General features: G+C 37.2%; 1 protein-coding gene across 3 annotated transcripts; it reads left to right on the top strand.

The window, feature by feature from the left end:
* The first annotated feature begins 5,612 nt into the window (after positions 1-5,612).
* Positions 5,613-12,887, top strand: nkapd1 (NKAP domain containing 1). Of its 3 annotated transcripts, none has more exons than XM_007554373.2 (6): positions 5,613-5,728; positions 5,954-6,070; positions 8,262-8,350; positions 8,974-9,114; positions 9,223-9,276; positions 11,787-12,887. In XM_007554373.2, exons 2-6 carry the CDS (start codon positions 5,972-5,974, stop codon positions 12,214-12,216), a joined length of 813 nt encoding a protein of 270 aa, XP_007554435.1. In that variant the 5' UTR covers positions 5,613-5,728; positions 5,954-5,971; the 3' UTR covers positions 12,217-12,887. The 3 variants fall into 3 exon arrangements, with proteins under 3 accessions (XP_007554435.1, XP_007554437.1, XP_007554436.1); XM_007554375.2 differs by having other exon boundaries at positions 5,613-5,750; positions 5,994-6,070; XM_007554374.2 differs by having other exon boundaries at positions 5,614-5,728; positions 5,994-6,070.
* The last annotated feature ends 5,094 nt before the right edge of the window (positions 12,888-17,981 follow it).

Below are 17,981 nucleotides of genomic sequence, written 5' to 3'. Positions count from 1 at the left end.
CATCAGCCCATGTCTAGTTGGTAATATGACTCCTGGAGACTATCATTGAAACCTTTCATAAGGGGACTAACTCACAAAGGAAACAAGGAAGCTGTGGTTCTGCATCCCAGCTTATGGGATCCATTTTTCTCTCTTGATTTTGCTATAATCTTCCACATTACATTAGCACTTTTATTTATTCCACTGAATGCTACGAGTTGCTTTGTAGTTTATGTATTTTTGTTTAAATAAGTTTGTTCTTGTTTTTCCAGCTGGTGAAGAGTACAAACTCATGGTGATTTTACACACAGTATTGCTGATACATGTATGCTGTATTTTACTGTTTATACTTTTTGTTCCCTATCATGAGTTAACACGCCTAACTGCAGAAATGAATTGTAATTCAGGCCATCAGGCCATGTCGTATATGACATTGTAGGTTCCAGAAAACCGCAACCTACAATTGCAGCTCCTCTTACATTAAAAAGCAAGGGCCTCCGATTCCAAACGCCAACCTGAATGACAAACCTGCGAATAAAAAAAATAAAAAATGTCTAATTTAAAATGTCTGTGACAGCTCACAGAAATGAAAGGCTTTCTTGTATGTGTGTGGTTTTTATGGTAATCGCCCCTATAAGAGGCTTTTGGGCCATGGGAACACTATCATTAAGTTGTTAAAAATGTTGCTGGTGTCATCAACTAAACTGTGAAGCAGCTCTTTATGTGGCAGCTTGCAGCTCTGTCCAGAGCCAAATGACAGTCTTAAATTGTGTATAAGCATCATTGGCGCATGCTTCAGTGAGCTACTGTGCTGCAGACCCATGAATATGTATGTGACGCAGAGAGAGACTGATGCTGCAGCTGATTTATTGGCAGAAAAACAGCAGAAGCAGGAGTGTGCCTGTCACTGACAACAAAAGTACAAATATTACTTTGGGAATATAGTTTTTATATGATAACGCATCATGCTGGGTCTAACTCGCAGCAAGATCTGATGATACCTTTGCTTTTCTGTAAAAGTTTTAAAAAATTTTACTTTTTCTGCACTTTGTCAACACAAATTTCAGTGTGTTTTAGTCAGATTTTAAGTAAAGAAGAGCACCACTGTGAAGTTAAGAAAGAAAATGTACTGTTTACAAAAGCTTTTTTTCCTCTCTTTTTTTATTTTACAGGTAAAAGTTAAAAAAAAACCGCATGTGTTTGTATTCAGTCCCCTCTCAGACAACAGATCAAACATTTCGCTGCGATTACAGCAGCAATATTTTGGGTAGCTGTTCCGTTTTGATGGGAAAAAAGAAGAAAGGAAAAGAAAAGAAAAAAAAAGAAAAGAAAAGAGAAGAAAAGAAAAGAAAAGCAGTTTGTGCAGAAAAAGCAACAGTCCAACACATTCAGCATCTCCTCTTGAAGCCTTTCAGCCCCAATAAAGTTGTTTTTGTTTCCTTACGCACTGATTTCCATTCCTTTCAGGGGTACTTTGATTGTTTTTGTTCACATATTAAAAACACAAGGACGAACTCGGGTCCCAAGGAGCAAGACAATAAAATTTTGGCAGACAATAATGTTACTGTTGGAACTGGGAGGTGAGATGTGGGGGGAGGGGAGGGGAACCATATTTATTTTTCAAGATTCATGTATGGAGAATGTATAAGCATTTACTTCAGTGTCAAAAATGTGGATGGAAAGTCATTCCAGAACTCGGGGGGCCGCCAGGAGGGGGAGAAGAAAGCCTGTTTGCTGCAGGGACAAAAAGCTGGCAGACAATTTGGAAATCAAATGAGTCGCTAAAATAGAGCAGATTGTTTGCACACTCACAAGGAATTTTGATTGCAAATTATTACTGTGCCTGCTACAAAACATAAGTTATCAAGGCTTTTTCATTTTAGTGACCTTGAAACAAATATTCATGAAGCCCCTCTGATAAGGTTTTGTCCCTTGGTATCCCATTTATATTTATTGTCAAATTTTACTGAGGTAAGAAATATTGAATATTTAGTGGAGGCGTAAAAGAGAAAAACCCAAGTTTCACAGGCTCTCTGTTACTCTGCTTTTATAGATTGGTTTTAATCCCATTTTTAACAATCCTAACTTTGAAATGCATGGATGTTTACTTCTTAATAAAAACATATTTATTCTATTGTAAAATGATACATATCTTCCAATAGGTGATATTCACTGACAAAAGTCAAATTTAATACTCTTATTTTTTCTTAATGTCCAAGAAATTCCTGATTCACTCACGTCTAGCTCAAATTTTTCTGCTAAATTCCTAATAAATTTGAAATGTCTCAGATAACTAAGTTAATATGGACACTGTATTCAGTTTTAAAGTGGCTTAAAGCTGCAGTAGATAACTTTTTAGCCTGGCCTTTGCCTTTCTCCGCTTGATTCTCATCTCCCTCTGTCTGGGATTTCTCCCGCTGAGGTGAATTTCTCCAGTAGGATTTCAACCAGGCCAATCAGTGAACAGAACGAGAAGTTGAGAACCATGACGAATTGTATTCTGCCTGTAACATGGCAATGCCAGCAGAGGAAATGACCAAAGTCATTCAGTCAGGTCTGTTCAGCTTGGCACTTCCCTCTTCAAAAATAACCAATCAGAGCCAGGAGGAGTGCGTTACCCCTGTCAATCATGCTAACACACTCTCCACTGCTTTCTGCAGCTACAACTAGTTCATCACAATGATGCCAAGCTAGTTAGCATGGCCACTGATTACGGCGGATAAACAGTATTCCTTTAACAGTGAGTTGTTTCTCTGCTATTAAAACAGCTGTGATGTGTACATGAGTTTGATTGACAACACTGAGACCCTCCTCTTGGCTCTGATTGGTTGTTTTTGACCAGGGGCGGTGCATTATTGCAGATGGCAATAGGACTACAAGAAGAAAGTAGATGGGGAATAAGCAGCTCAGACTATAAGACAAACTGTGAACCATGACTGGATCTAAAATTAGTTAAATAATATTTGCTTTTATCCCCAATACTCAACTAAATTTACGATGAGACGTAGGATCTAACACAATCTCACTCAAAAACAGAACAATCGTGAAATTAAGTACATTAAAGCAGGTTACGTCATAGTCAAGCCCATCATTTTGAGACTTCTAAAACGCCTTGAATCACAGCCAGGACAGCCTGAATTGAACACAGCCTAATTAGTTTGCACAAAGTCATCCATCTTGTTTGTGTGTTGTCTGCAAACAAATTATCCTAATTACTTTACATTAGAAAAGGACATGGAGCATTTTGGATGAACCCCGTCTGAGCTCCATGTAGTGTTATAATCCCACTGAGGGCCGCAATTTAGCAAAAGTAGGTTGCACAAAGAGTTCCTGCTTTTAGAGGTAACTTAGGTTTATATGGGTCAGATTTCAGTCAAGAATGGACAAGCAAAGCTCTCATAAAGCCCAATGGGTTTTAGCGGGATCTCAAGGGGTTTGCAGCTTCGAACAGGTTTCCATTGCCCTGTTTTTAACTCCATCCATCTTCCTTTCACCTCTGACCATATTCTCCATCTCTGATGAAGTGAAGTATCCCTGCGGAACGATGCGGGACTGTCTGGATGTGTGTTGGTTGTCTGGCCCAAATGCAAGCCAGAAAGTTAAGTTTTAGTCTAATTTGACAGTGGAATGTTCCTTCATGCTGTATCCTGTAGCTGGCTTGTGGCAAACTGCGAACAGGTCTTGTTAAGGATTTCTTTTAATAATGTTCTCTAACAAACTGTGGAGGTCTTCACACAATAGCTGTAAGTAAGCAGCAGTATCATCTAACTTCTCTTTAAGTCTTTCACGTTAACAGGGCTAAAATGTTTTCAGTATGAGGAAGAAAGTTGGACATTGTTTGTTTGTGTGGCAGGACGCATTGTCCTAAAGAAAATGTGATAGATCAATGTTTTGTTTTGTTTTTTGTAAGGATCTGCAGCATTCACTCCCAGTTTCTGAATCTTTTTATGAAGTTGTGGCATTTATGGCCTGGAATATGAGAAGTTTATATTGCAAGACAAAAAAAAGTACATTGTAATAAATGGGTCACCATAGATTTTAGCTTTATGTGTAACTTTAACTTCCAAAAACCGATTAACAATGTCTTTTTCTTTCCTTTCCCAACATTTTGTGCATTCTGAGTTGCACTATTATCTTCTCATTTCTTGTTTCAAAAACAAAAACAATTCTCATAATACTGCATCATTTACACTTTTTTTTCCCCTTTAGTTGTTTTCTAAAATAGAAAATCCATTTCCTGCCCTTCTCGTTTGTCCCCATATGGATCTTTATTTAACTTCTCAGCAGCCTCTCTGCCTCACATTTCTCTCTTATTACTGGGACACGTCCTTCTCTGTTATTTGCCATGAACTAGCCTGTATTTAGATCCTCACCTATGATTAAATAACCGCTATGCAGAGATCCTGTAATATAAAGTGCAAGCAACAGAGATTTTACCTAGGAAATGTAGTAGTAGGAAAAGCCTCACAATAAACTCTTCTTTTATTGCAGTAGAATGATAACACTATAGAAAAAAGTAAAATTTATGTCTTTAATTTGAGTTAATTTAGTGGAGAGAGAAAAAGTAATCAATGTTGTTGCAGTTAATACTTTGCACAACCACCTTTTCCCCCCCCAGAGGACAACACTTAGTTTTCTTCGATAATATTTCACAAGGTTTGTGAAACTAGATAGCAGAATTGCTGACCATTCCTCTTTGCACAATCTCTGTAGATCGTTCACTGTCCAGGGTAATTTCCTTTGTCCTCTTCTCTTCAGCTCACTCCACAGGTTTTTGATTAAATTTAGGTCAAAAGACTGAAATGGCTGTGGGAGAAGGTCATTTTTGATTGGTAAACAATTTATATGGTTATCTGGTCAAATGTGTGGATTCATTAACAAACTGAAATATCCAGTGACAGTACATTTTCAGATTTATTCTTCAGAGCCCTCCATGTTTCCTTTCTTTTTCTTTTTTAAAACATGTCTTCATATCTCAAAGAGTGAGGATGATATTCACTTTTTAAAGATACAAAGAAAGGACCATTCCTCTTTGTACAATCTGCCTGTAGCTAATTTTAGCCATTTTTGCCCATACAACATTTGAAGTCCTGCAGCGCTTAGAAAACTTAGCAAGTAAATGTCAAAATATTTTTTTCTCCCTTACTATCTTCCCCACTGTGTGTGGTTGCCAGAAACTTTGATGTTCGTCTATCTCTGACAGTTCACGTTTTTAATTATTGTTCTAAAAGCAGATATCAGCAAGTGCAGGGCAGTTGTTGGTGTCATATCTATGAATATCAACACACAACTGTTTGACTTGAAAGCCATAATCTCTTGTATTGTCCAGATAGAGAAATGAGAGTCCATGTCAGACCATATTTTCACTTGAGACAGGAAGTCATAAATTTAAGATTCTTAGACCTTTTGATGAAATTATAAAATATAAGTATAAACACAACCAACAACAACAAAAAAAACATATACCCCTTACTTATATGCACATAACATATGCATTTTATGATATACACAAAGAATCTGCACAACTATCAGGTGCCAACTTAACAGAAGGCTCCCCAAAGATAGGCTCCCCATCTATTAAATGTAAAGGCGACTTGCCATAGCAAAAGATTTAGCCGTGTAACGTCATTACTGTCGACAGGCCGTTGGTCCAATCAGCATTCAGTTTGTCCCGACGTCCTGTGACACTGCGGAAGTGAAGACTTTAGGCTGTGTTTTCTTCCTTTCGAATTCTGCTGGCTTCTGACAGGTACAATTTGTACAATTTTATGGTACGTTGGGGAAGTTTTAGTAACTTAATGAATTAATGTTAACTTATAGCAGGCTGTTGAAAAACCATGCACTCTTTTATTCAGTATTGTTAGCTTAAATGCAGAGCAGCTAACACAGGTGACTGTTCGAATAGTTGCTGATGGAGAAAGTCTGTTTCTGCCATGTTTTTTATACCTATTTTTGATCTTTATTTTCTGAATAGCTATTTCGTTTGTGTTTGATGGACGTGGGTCTCTCGTCAGGTGTCGCCATGGCAAAGCAGCCGCTTGGGAAGACGTTGCTGAGGAATGTAATCCGACACACAGATGCCCACAACAAGGTGCGTGTGGCGTCCTGTATTAGTGTTAGGAGGCGACTAACTTAATAAAAACTACTTTCACTGGTGCTTCCTTTACGTAATTTTCCATGGCAACAATATATGTTTATACTCTACTTTCTCCTAATGTTTGTCAAAATATCAGATGATACGAACATCAAAGAAAAAAAAGTATAAGCGGTATGTTAATCGGCGTCAGTGCACAGATCACAGTAAAAGAGATCTAACACTCGGTAAAGCAAGGGCTTGACACATTGGGGTTGGTGCGTTTTAAAACAGCAGGAGGCTGAAAAAAGTTTTTTATTTTTTTTATTTCTAATTGTTGTTTGAAGTACAGTCAAGCTGGTAGGAGGCACTAAACTCCATCTTTCCCGTAGTATACATAAGCGTGTAATTATCGAGGTAGCAAGGGGTGTTTTAAGTGAAGTGCACATTTAAAAGTAGCTTCTATAAATGGATGTAAAACTTTAATAGAATTCATGACAGCATGTCAACTTTTAACTGTAGCTGATAAATTAAATCATGATGGTATCAATTTTGTTACAGCACAAAAAAAGTTTGACGCATCTGTACAAAAATTATTTATGCTAACTCTGGAGCAGCTATTAGTGACGTACTCCACACATCTCTCTTTTGTGGAAGAATGGTTAAAAGAGAGGGGTTGTTTAAAGGAAAAAAGTAAGAAATGAGGGGGACTTCAGCCCCAAAATGACCCTAAACATTCAGAAAGAACTACAATGGAATGGATCAAAGCATGCTCTCCAGTCAAAGTTTAGTTCTTAGATGAACTGCAGCATTAGGTATTGAATTGGTGGGTTGGGATAAAAAAAATGCACGCAACATGTTTCAGATTTAAAAAAAAAATCTTAAAGAGGAAAATAATATAATTATTTTTCTTTTTCACACCGTTGTTTTAGTCTATCAATTAAAATTCATGCATAAAAAATGTCTTAAATTCATGTATCTAAAAAAATAAGGCTTAACATTCCTTAAATTCTTAAAAAATAATAATAATTTGGCCTTGAATATGTTAACCACAGGTCTTAAGTTTTGTCAGTAACAAACTGCTAAAATGCCCTTGCTATCTCGCTAGCTAGCTGTGGGTAAGTGCAAATTTGCAGGACGATGTTCATCTTTACCACTGGTTCACTTTCGTTGCCAACTCATACTATGCAACATCTATTCTGTGGAAAAACATCTTGGCACTACGGGGTTAAAACCCGAGAAATGTCACAGTTTTGTTCCTCTAGTTCCCCAAAATACAGTCGACGCTGCTACTACTGCTAATCTAAGAACCTTTGATGCGACACAAACTGTTGGACGTTTTTTCTTTTGGTCATTTCTGTCATGATGCGGATCTTAAATTTTGATTGGTGAAACCTGCAGAAAACCTGCCCTTAAATACATGGCAGTTTGTGACTGTAATGTGAAAAAGTTCAAGTAGAAATAATTTTTGCGAGGCACCGAGAGCTGAAGGTAAGATAAAGCTTCTACATGATTAATATTCCCAAAGTATATCAAATAACTGTAGGCTATGTAGTAAAAAAAAAAATTATTTCAGCATCTGATGGAGTTATTTTTCTGTTTTCAGAAAAAAAAAAAAATCTGTGCCTTTAAAGCTAAGTAGTTCCCGACAGAGACTCATCAAAACCCACTTCATTTTTGAGTTTGCCCAACACAGTGGAGTGCACTGTTAAACAGTTGATATAAAAAGAAAACACTTTCAGGAATAATTTGGTGCAGGCTGGCAGGCGGATGGTGCTCCTGTGTGGCTGCGTCTGACAGGCTCTCAATTCCCAGCATGCAACTGCATATGATAAGAGAAGCTGCTTAGACAATGTGCGGCAGCTGTGCCAGCCGGTTTCACCTGGCACCGCTCTCCTCCTTCAGCTGAGTAAAATTGCAGCTCACTGCTGCACAATAGGGATTTTATTTTTTTTTTTACATTTTTTGAATCCCTTAAAATAGAATTCATAGAGTTTCATGTTATCTCAGGGCTTAAACATTGGTTGTGCACATTATCTGATAGAATTAAGGTCAGAGCATTGAAAAGTACACATTTACTTTTATTATAAGGCACAATAACTAAAACGAATATGTATGCAGTACATAAACGCTTCACAGTGTGTGTGAATGAATGCGCATCGCATCTGTCCAGTTTTTCCATGTACATATTGTTGTTGACCCTCCGCAGATCCAAGAGGAGATGGAGATGTGGAAGATGCGAGACTGGGAGATCCAGGCATCCGACCACAAACATTTGCCCAACGCAGACATTATGAGGTGGGAGCAGAAAACATCCCAGTTTAATTTGAGCAAGCCGAGCAAAAGCCGCACAGATCCATGTTTTTCGGGTCATACATTTCTCCTACACCGGGTGGAAATTGATTTTAAGTATTATTCTGTGAACAAATACCTCTCTCATTTTTCAAGACCCACAGTTTAAATCTTGATAAAGATGAGACTTCTTGTACTCACATTGAAACAGGACTGCAACTAACAGTTATTTTAGTTATCAACTATTCTGATGATTAATCAATCGGATAAGAAAATGGCACATTCTGCAATTTTTCATTTAAACACTTGAGCCTTTTTATACAATTCTAGAATTATGTTAAAAGATACAAAGAAATAATTTTTTAAATCAGAAAATAAGGATCTTATTGCCTAAAAAGCAATAATATGTAATTCCTTTAGTGTGTATTTGATCATTTGTAGAAAAGGATGAATCCACAGCTAAGATCTCAATTAATCGTTTTATTCCCTACATTAAAATAATAATAGATTATTACCAAAGGATAGAGTACTCATACCTGAATATGGAATGTTGACTTAGAAATATAATAATCTTTGACAATTTTACTTCAGTTGCCCTTTTTGACTCATAAATATGGATCACATTCCAGAGGAGGAATGCACTGCGATCGAGTGTCCGACCATCCCAGAAACATGAGCGCCGGCAGAGAGCGAGCGTCGGAGCATGACGACAGAGAGGCTCGGTACTGGACACGCAGGCTCTACGAATTTGAGGCCGGCGATCCAGACAGGTAGACGTCGTGATGTTTCTCGGCGTTTTGATTTGTAGTTTTCTGCTTTTGTTATTTTGTCAGACACTCCGGAAGCGCTGTAATTGAACGCAGTGTTCCACTTCACAGGTGGGGGCACAGTGGCTTCAAGGAGCTCTATCCTGAGGAGTTTGACACTGACAGGTATGCAAAAAACAAAAGCCAAAACAACAGAAAAAAAAAGAAGTCGGTTATGTAATTCTGTTTTGAATTGCAATCATGCAACTATCAGTGTTTTCAGGGCAAAAATCAATTTCCAGTTTTCTATTAAGTGCTTTCCCATTCTGACTTTGACAAATTGCTTTTTTGTATAAAAGTATGGTTATAATGTACATTTTTTACCTTTGACCTTTCCATTATATTATAACATCATTCCCTCATCACAAACATATCTGGAGTGTTGCTTTGATTCATTCATGCATGTTTGAGTAACTCTTCAATCTCCCATGGCAACTATTCAGGTGGTGCCTAAACACTTGCTCTCACAAAGCTCCACCCTGGAGCTCCAGTTAAAAATGTTTGTAAACAGCATAATGAGAAGCATGTTTGTGATGACTTCCTGAAGGCGGAGTGTCAGAAAGAGCAGGAGTTTCTTAAAGAGACAGAGACCTAATTTCAAGGCAACAAATTACAAAGTCAAATTTCTTTTAAGCCTTGTTTGATATATATACATAGGGTTTTTATGACAACTCAAGGTCACATAGTTACTTAATTGTGCTATAGAATTGCACTATATGCCTGGAAAATACATAATTTCCCCTTTTTAAACTTACTTTTTTACTGTAATGGCTTTTCTAACTGCAATAATTGAAAATGTCCAAATCATAGTTCTCCCCCAATTAAATTGTATATTCATTTCTAATAAGATGACCAATTCAGTATGAATAGCATGCCAAAATGTCAGAACTAGAATGAAAATAATTTGCTTGGGAGTCACAGTATCTCCAGGAGCCAGGAAGCCTTTAAAATGAGCCTAATGAACAGGTGATTTTAAAAACTGAATGTTCTCCATGATAATGTGCTGTTCACTGAAAATTAAGGTATTTTGTCTAACATTTCCCTGAAATTAGACTTCCAGATTCCTTCTTCCATTTTTGCTTCATATTCACAGTTAGTCTTAATTCCTAAGAGGTTCACAAACATTTTGGAAATTACTCTAAGCCCATTTTGCATTATAAGCACTTTTACTCTATTAGAGGGTCATTTTAAATCCCCCTCAATCACCTGATGTAAAATTATTTGTTTGAGGACAGACCTGAAGGAATCTGAATGAATATGGTTTTATTAACTGTATTCATTTTTCAGTTTCTGAAAAAAGATACTAGAAGCAAATAATCTTAAATCCTCTGTTGGCCCAGCCCTTCAGGTTAGATTGGGATTAAATCCAGATCATATCGGCACAATTTTGTATTTTATTTCTTAATGCAAACTACCTGCAATGAACTGGCGACCGGTCCAGGGTCTACCCCACCCCCCACACACACCGTTGATAGCTGGAGATGGGGACCAGCACCCATCCCGACCCCAATGGGATAAGGGTGTAAGAAAATGGATGAATAGATGGATGTAAACACTTGTTTGGCATTTTTAACCATGTCCTTAAAGATATGTTCATTCATCTTTTTACTGACCAAATCCAACAAATTTCATGTTATACTGGATGCCAACAGATACCTTGTCTTCTATTTCCTTCCATCTTGCCCATAAGAGGGTTAGCGCTAACTGCTAACTTTTCTTCTATTATGTTATATATAATCTCATTTCTATTGGGAGTTTTTGAAACAAATACTGTTTAACAGTTCAAGTCCCATGGCTGTATTTGTTTATGCATCATCTGATTTAAAGAGTCACTGTTTATGGAGGTCTCGTTGATTTAAATATATCATGTGATCAGAGTCAAAGTTAATTTGGAAATTATTAGGCTTCGAATCCAATTGTAACATAACAGTTAGGTTTTAGTTAAATTAATAACCTGACATAGATCAAAGTAGCTCCAAAAATGACAGTGGGCATTTTATTTCTATCTTTTATATTAAAGCGACAGTGTAATGTATTTTTCCAAGCACATTCTGTCTCTTTATAGCACAAATAAGTAACTATGTTATCTTTAGCTGTTATAAAAAATATGAGAAACTCTGGAGGTTGGAAACTGCAGCTCAGAGTTGGAGCTGCGTCTTGAAGGCGGGGCTAGGTACACCCAGCTGTTTTATGCAGTTGAATGTTTGTTACGGGAGATGAGAGGATTTCTCAAACATGGATAAAAGAATCAAAGCAACACTCCAGGTATGTTTTGATTAGGGAAAAACATGATGTAAAGTTGAAAAAGTCAATTTCGCATAATACTGCCCCTTTAAATCTAACCATCTAAACCAAAACAACAATCAGCACATTGTAAAAATAACTTCATTATACCAATATGTGGGGCCAATTTAGTGTGAATACTTTGTTCTCAAATCCATCAAAAACAATTTCTTAAGTAGAGATGGACTGATTGGACTTTTCCAAAGCAATTAGTTTGACTCAACACAGAGCTTTATTGTAATATAGGAAACATTGATTATTTTAACTAAAAAATTACATTTACTGAAAGCAAACAATGTGTTTACGTTGCTGTGTTTTGACTAGTTTAACATTGTTCACTTATTTTTTTGCAGTGACAAAAGTGTAACCATAAAGAACAGACGCCACAAAATGAAGAAATCCAAGTCTGACACAGAAGCATGTCTGTCAAAGAGGTCCAAAAAATCGTCCCGAAGGAAGAAAAAGAAAAAGAAGAAGAAAGCCGAGTCTTCGAGCGACGACAGCGGTATGGACAACAGAAGTGACACGAAAGACAAGCAAAGGAAAAAAAAGAGAGGCAAAGGTCGACACAAAAACAAGAAAAGTGTGAAAACCCAAAGGAGAGACGAGGACAGCAGCTCGGAAGAAAGCAACAGCGGAGGAAAAAAAGAGAGACGGACTAACAGTCGCAAAAAGCGAAAGCGCGACTCCCTCAAGGACTCTGACTCAGAATTGGACTCGAAAAAGAAGAGGAGGAAAAACTGGAAGGAAGCAGGCGAGGAGAACTCCAATGATAGCGAATGACTGAGACGCAAACACACATAGAGCTAACGTCTAGAAGATCACCGTTTTGAATTCACAAGGGAGGCCTCCACCGTAGGGCCGTGTTGTGTTTTTACGGTGCACCAACAACCATGTGCTGTTGGTCCTTAGTCTGCTCCTTTTTAGGATAAATATCTGAGCTCACTTAGCAGGCTGCATGAAAAACAATGGAGCGGTTTCCACCGCCTATGCATCAGGAATCCTACAAGACGCAGCCTCAATGATCACCTGTTTCCTGCGCCGCCTCGTATTTTGGTCCTAAAATTGTGACTTTTTTTAAAAGTGTATTTAATAGAGTGAAATTATGCAAGTTCAATCAAGTGAGACAAATTGTGTTTTTCTACAAGAGCTTTTTAGGTTTATACATTTTATACATTTGTTGCTAAAATAAACCTTTATTTTGCAATGGTTTTTAATTTTTCTAGAAAACAGGAGTATTTGTAAAGATGATTCCTAGTGATATTCGACAATTTTTCACTCCAGTGTTGAATAAATTTGTTTTTATATAAGCGTGGGAAAAAAAAAGATCAGTTTATAGTGGACTGTTTTAATTTTAAAAATTCTAGAAGACACGGGAATAAAGTAAATGGAGTTAAAAACATGTTGTATGCGATCCTAAAAGGAAATTAAAATGCGTTTGGAATGTGCTTAAAGCTGCAGTATATAACTTTCATAAAGAATGAATTTTGCTTAATTGTTCAAACTGTCAACATATCATAATCTTATGAGATGTTTAATATGTGAAAAGATTGACTTCCTCCAATTCCCCTCTGAGCTAATATTGCCCTCTGAAGAAATTTATCAGTCCGAAGCAAAAACGGGGAGGAGAGTTTTTAGCGCTGTCGGTCACCTTATGTACTTGCTGCTAAATGTGCTAATGGTGGATAAGTAACTTACTATTACAGAAAAACCGTTTATCCTCCATCATCACTGGCCATGCTAACTAGGCCTAGAATTTGTAACAGGCTCTGCTATCAAGCAGAAGCTGTAGCTTAGCAAAGACAAAGTGGGGATTTATGGGTTAAGATCCTCCCCCTGGCTCTGATTGGTTGATTCTAGTTAGCGCTACTCCAGATTATTTGTCACATGGTGATGTCATGACATGGTGATAGTTTAAACAAACTAACTTTTTACAGTTGCATGTTTAAAGGACTCTAAACACACTTCGCTACAATAGTCCCGCACGCGCAGAGCCCTTTAGACTTAGCAAAAATAAACTGAATGAAAAGAACAGTTTTGAATTAGTGGGCTCACTAAAGAATTAAAAACATAAAAGTCGGCAATATTTCCAATAAACGCCCCTTTCAGGTCTGATCCTTTAGGAACTCACCACCATTCCTCGCTCCAGGGTGGCTGGTTTATATGAGGTCCTAATGACTTCCGGAACGAAGTTGCGACAATCCACGCCTTTGTCGGAACCGCAGCGAAATCTAAACAGCTAAGGATAGGCGCAGCTAGTCTATCCTCCAGCTAACGGCTCGCACCTTCGTCTGTCTGTCTTTGCGCCAGTTTACAGCAAAGTTGTTGTACTTTTTACCAGTATTACTACAAAACTTCTCTCCAAAGAGTCTCCCCATTGACTGTTGCTCTTTCCTCCATTTCTACTTCCGCTTAGTTTGCCTTAGTAAAAGTGTTGGTGTTGTTGATTACGTCCGGAAAATTCGCGCATGCGCACAATGCTGGAGGGTTAAAAGATATTGTATTGGTGAGCGATAGCCTCGCTTCCGCGGTAGAACAATTCTGATAAACATGCAAGCATTTCCCACACAAAGTCAAGCTGGCATAGCGGACCTCATAGCCCTCCCAATTATTATTTTTTTTTCTTAAAACTTTTTTCCTGACCTGTGAAATGTGACACGCTTGGACCTTGTTATCTAGACGTGTTGACAATTAGCAAAGCACTGCCTCCATTTTTTTTCTTTTTATATATCGCATACATTTAAGCCTTAGTGTGTCTTAAATGTGTTAACAGCTTGTCAGCAAAAACCAATGTTTTTTTTTCCTGTGGACAAAAAAAGTGCCCTTCTGAATTTTACATTTTTATGTTTTGCAGTGAATTGTGTGTGGCCCAAGACAGCAAATGGCTATTGATTTTAAATAGGTATACATGATGTTCCAGCTGTGTCTGTGCACATGTGACAAAGTCTGCCTCCTTTTCAAAAATAGGGGAAAGAATTTAACGCTTGAATGTGTTGATTTTTACATCAGACACAATCCTGTTAAAAGAATTACTAGTACTTCTCAAAAATAGTGCAATGCATCAAAAGGTGAATCACTTGTAAGTAGGTTCATAATTAAAACACTTACTCTAATACAAAATAAATGCCACCCATTTGTAATGTATTGAAGATAATTTTACTTGGCAAATGTCAATGCTAATAACATTTGTAAAACTTTCAGTAACAAAATAGAAATGTCAGAGCTGGATGACTCTGAGAGATGACATATAAATTGGTATTTAGACATGTTGAGCAACCTAAATATATGGAAAAATTAAAACTTTATCTTGAGCAGAAAGGCAAGCTCTACTGCAGATTTGAAGCTATAATCTGATACTAAAGCATATAAAAATGAAAAAGGTGAAGAAATGCACTACCTCCAGCTGATCTCTTTAAAAAAAAAAAAAAAGATCCAGTTTGGAGCCAAACAAGAGAGACGTATTGACAGCAGGAAATGATTTGATAACTCAATGAGTGCTTCTCACTTCCAGCGCTTTGAAATAACCTTTCGACATTATGCTGTGACATATTCTGATAAAACATCTTGTGATTCTTTTCAATTGTTAAGTTGGGGGGGAAAATGCAGGGCAATTTCCTATACAAAAGGTCTGAAGGATCAAATACCTACTGACAATCTCACCTCAGACGGAAAACATATTATTTATGATTCAATTCAGAGCCGTGCTGGGAAATTAGGGAGAAAATGGAGTCCTGCTTAATCTGGAAAAACAGTCCATTTTTAAAAAAAAATTTTTAAAAAAAAGGACAATTCACCAACAGCCTATTTTCATCAGTGATGGAGGAGAATAAGAATAATCCTAGGTTTCTTTTTTTAGGACGGTTGCCAAACTTACATAGAATCACAGTTCTGCTGAGTTGAGCTTTCCCTCGGCTCTAGGCAGTAATGACTCGGTGGAGTTCTTTATAAATAAAACTGGTTGAATCACTGGCCTCCTCCCAAACGTAATTATTCATTCTCAGTAAATGAGTCAGCATTGAATGTAACCGTAGAGCTCGATCTGTTCTGATTCAGTCAAACTTTCCAAGTTATCAAAAATATTCACTTCTTCTGAAATATTCGCTTGGATGTCAGACCCAATGCCAAACAAACTAAGGAGATGGTAGTCTCCAGCTTAGATGTGAATAATCCATCCTTGGTAAACAAATGTGTACCACAGGTTCGTAAGTGAGACTTGATAAGTTGCAGCTATATCGCTATTATTCCTTTCTGATATAACATTCTTGAAAAAAATAGTTGCCAATCAAGTGTGTGAGCATCTAACCAATAACAACCCTTCTGAAAGGTTTCACTCAGGTTTCAAAGCTCATCATAGCAACGAAAAAAGAAATGATGAAAACTACAAATGATATTATCTTGGCCTCAGAAAACGGACTGATCTTGTTTTATTAGATATTCATTTTTTTTTTTTTTGACAAACTCGATCACAACATTCTCTTAGAAAGATCTGAACATGTAGGGATCAGAGGAACAGCACCAGGCTGCTTTAAATCTTATCTGTCCAACAGATTTAAATTTGTTCAGGTAACTGAGAAATCTTCATTCTCCAGGGTTACCTGCGGTTTACCATAGAGGTTAGGTAAATTATGGGCATGTCCTGAAGACATAAAAACCTGAATGACTTAAAATTTCCGGCTTTTAAAATAAGACAAGACCGAAGTAGTCATCTTTTGACAAGAGCCTTGAGAAAAGAGGCTTCTAAGTCAATCACTTCATCAGTATGACATTTAATTGGCCTCCAGTAATTAAGTAAAGAACCTCAGTGTTATTTTTAATGGGACATGTTCTTCAAATCCAATACGAACCAGATTTTCTTATTTCACCTCTGCTTAGGCTATCCTGACCTATCGCTGCAGCTATTTTGCTATAGGCAAAATAGCTGCCTATAGCTAAATAAATAAATAAATAAATAAATAAATAAATAAGAGTATAAATAGGTTCAACTGAATTGAATAATCTGGTTTCATGATCAAAGTAAATACATTAATGATTTATAAAAAGCTCTAAGTAGCTCAACTGATGAGCAGCAGGTTGCCCTATCCTGTCAGGTGTTGCCGCCTTTGTAATTACTGAGAAAAAGATCTCGTATCACCATTAACAACCCTGAAAATATAGTTTTACTTTCCCTCCTCCACTGTTCTAACCTTATTAACATCATCCTCTGTGCAAGCTGTTAGCAAATAGCTAGCCCCATGGCATGTGGTTGTTTTGAGATAATCTAATGCCAATGAAAGTGTTTTGTAAACCAGTCTGAAATTGTTCACTGTAGAGGCCTGGAGCCCTTTGCTAAGTCTGTGTCAAAAGGCTAAACGTTTCCTCCAAGCAGAGGAAAGCTGCGAGATTTGCTTGTCTGTAGCTGACTGAATCCCTGAAACAGGAAAAAAGAAAAGCAAATGAAAGTCATGAAAACAGGCCTGTTTCTTCAAGAGAACCTTCACTGCAACCGCTTAAAGACGCTTAGCCAAAACCCACAGCTGAATGTGTTTTACAGCTCCCAGTAAAAATATGATCATTCACAGAAATTACAAATTGTTTTTCACATGCGTGATTCCAGGAGCCATTGGCTGTATTAAGGATGACGCTTTTTGCAACAGTATTCCTAAAATCCTTTGGATTTTATCACATTACCGCCACAAACATCAACATTGTTGGTGGGACTTTACTTGCTAATCCAACACAGTAACACAAAAGTATGAGCTGAAAGGAAAAGATAGTTGTTTTTTTTAATTGCCAAATTCTGCAAAGTGTAGCAATAATTTTGTTTTACTTAGCTGCCTTTATCTTGACAACAACAATAATAATAGAAAATTCATTTTTATGTAATTTTATCTCAGTATGAAAACATTTCAGGTAAGGTGATCAATAATAAGTGACTGAGAGGCTCTGAAGGACTCTGGAGCAACTGCAGAGATAAAAGCCACGAAAATAACAGTAAATATGTCAGAGAAATGTAACCAAAACTAAACTTTTTGGCTAATTTCCTTCTACTCATGCTATGAGTCTAACTAACACTGATGATAATTCACTGATCTCAAAGTGACACTAATATTTTGGCTGAGTGACTGAAGAATGTGAACAACTTTGATAAGGTACTCTATGTGCATATCCATAACTATAAAAAACATTTTGGACAACTAAGTTTGTTGATTCAGTTAAATAAATAAAGAGACATCAAGTACCTCTGTTTGCCTATGTGAAGTGTTTGCTCCACCTTATGAAATGCCAAGTAGCAGACAATGTTTCCTCAGTTGTGCAGTCAGTGTTTCACTGTGATATTCCTCTGGGAATACTAAGGTCCAAGATTTAAAATTCCCCAGTGGGCAACTGTTGCAACTCTGCCCTCCAGTTAGTTTACCTGTAGCTATACTTTGCAGGCAAAAAGTGGGCTTTGTGTGTAGGGTAAGAGAAATGACTTTATTTCAAGGCTTTAAAGAAATACTTACTGAGGAATTGTCAGGACTTTTAGGTCGACGTAGAAGTCACTGTAAAGAGGATGCTGATTTTATTTT

Source organism: Poecilia formosa, unplaced genomic scaffold (genome assembly GCF_000485575.1).
Source record: "Poecilia formosa unplaced genomic scaffold, Poecilia_formosa-5.1.2 Scaffold63, whole genome shotgun sequence".
In the NCBI taxonomy this organism is placed as follows: domain Eukaryota; kingdom Metazoa; phylum Chordata; class Actinopteri; order Cyprinodontiformes; family Poeciliidae; genus Poecilia; species Poecilia formosa.
Note: the sequence above shows the minus strand (reverse complement) of the source record. Positions and strands in the feature narration are given on the sequence as shown.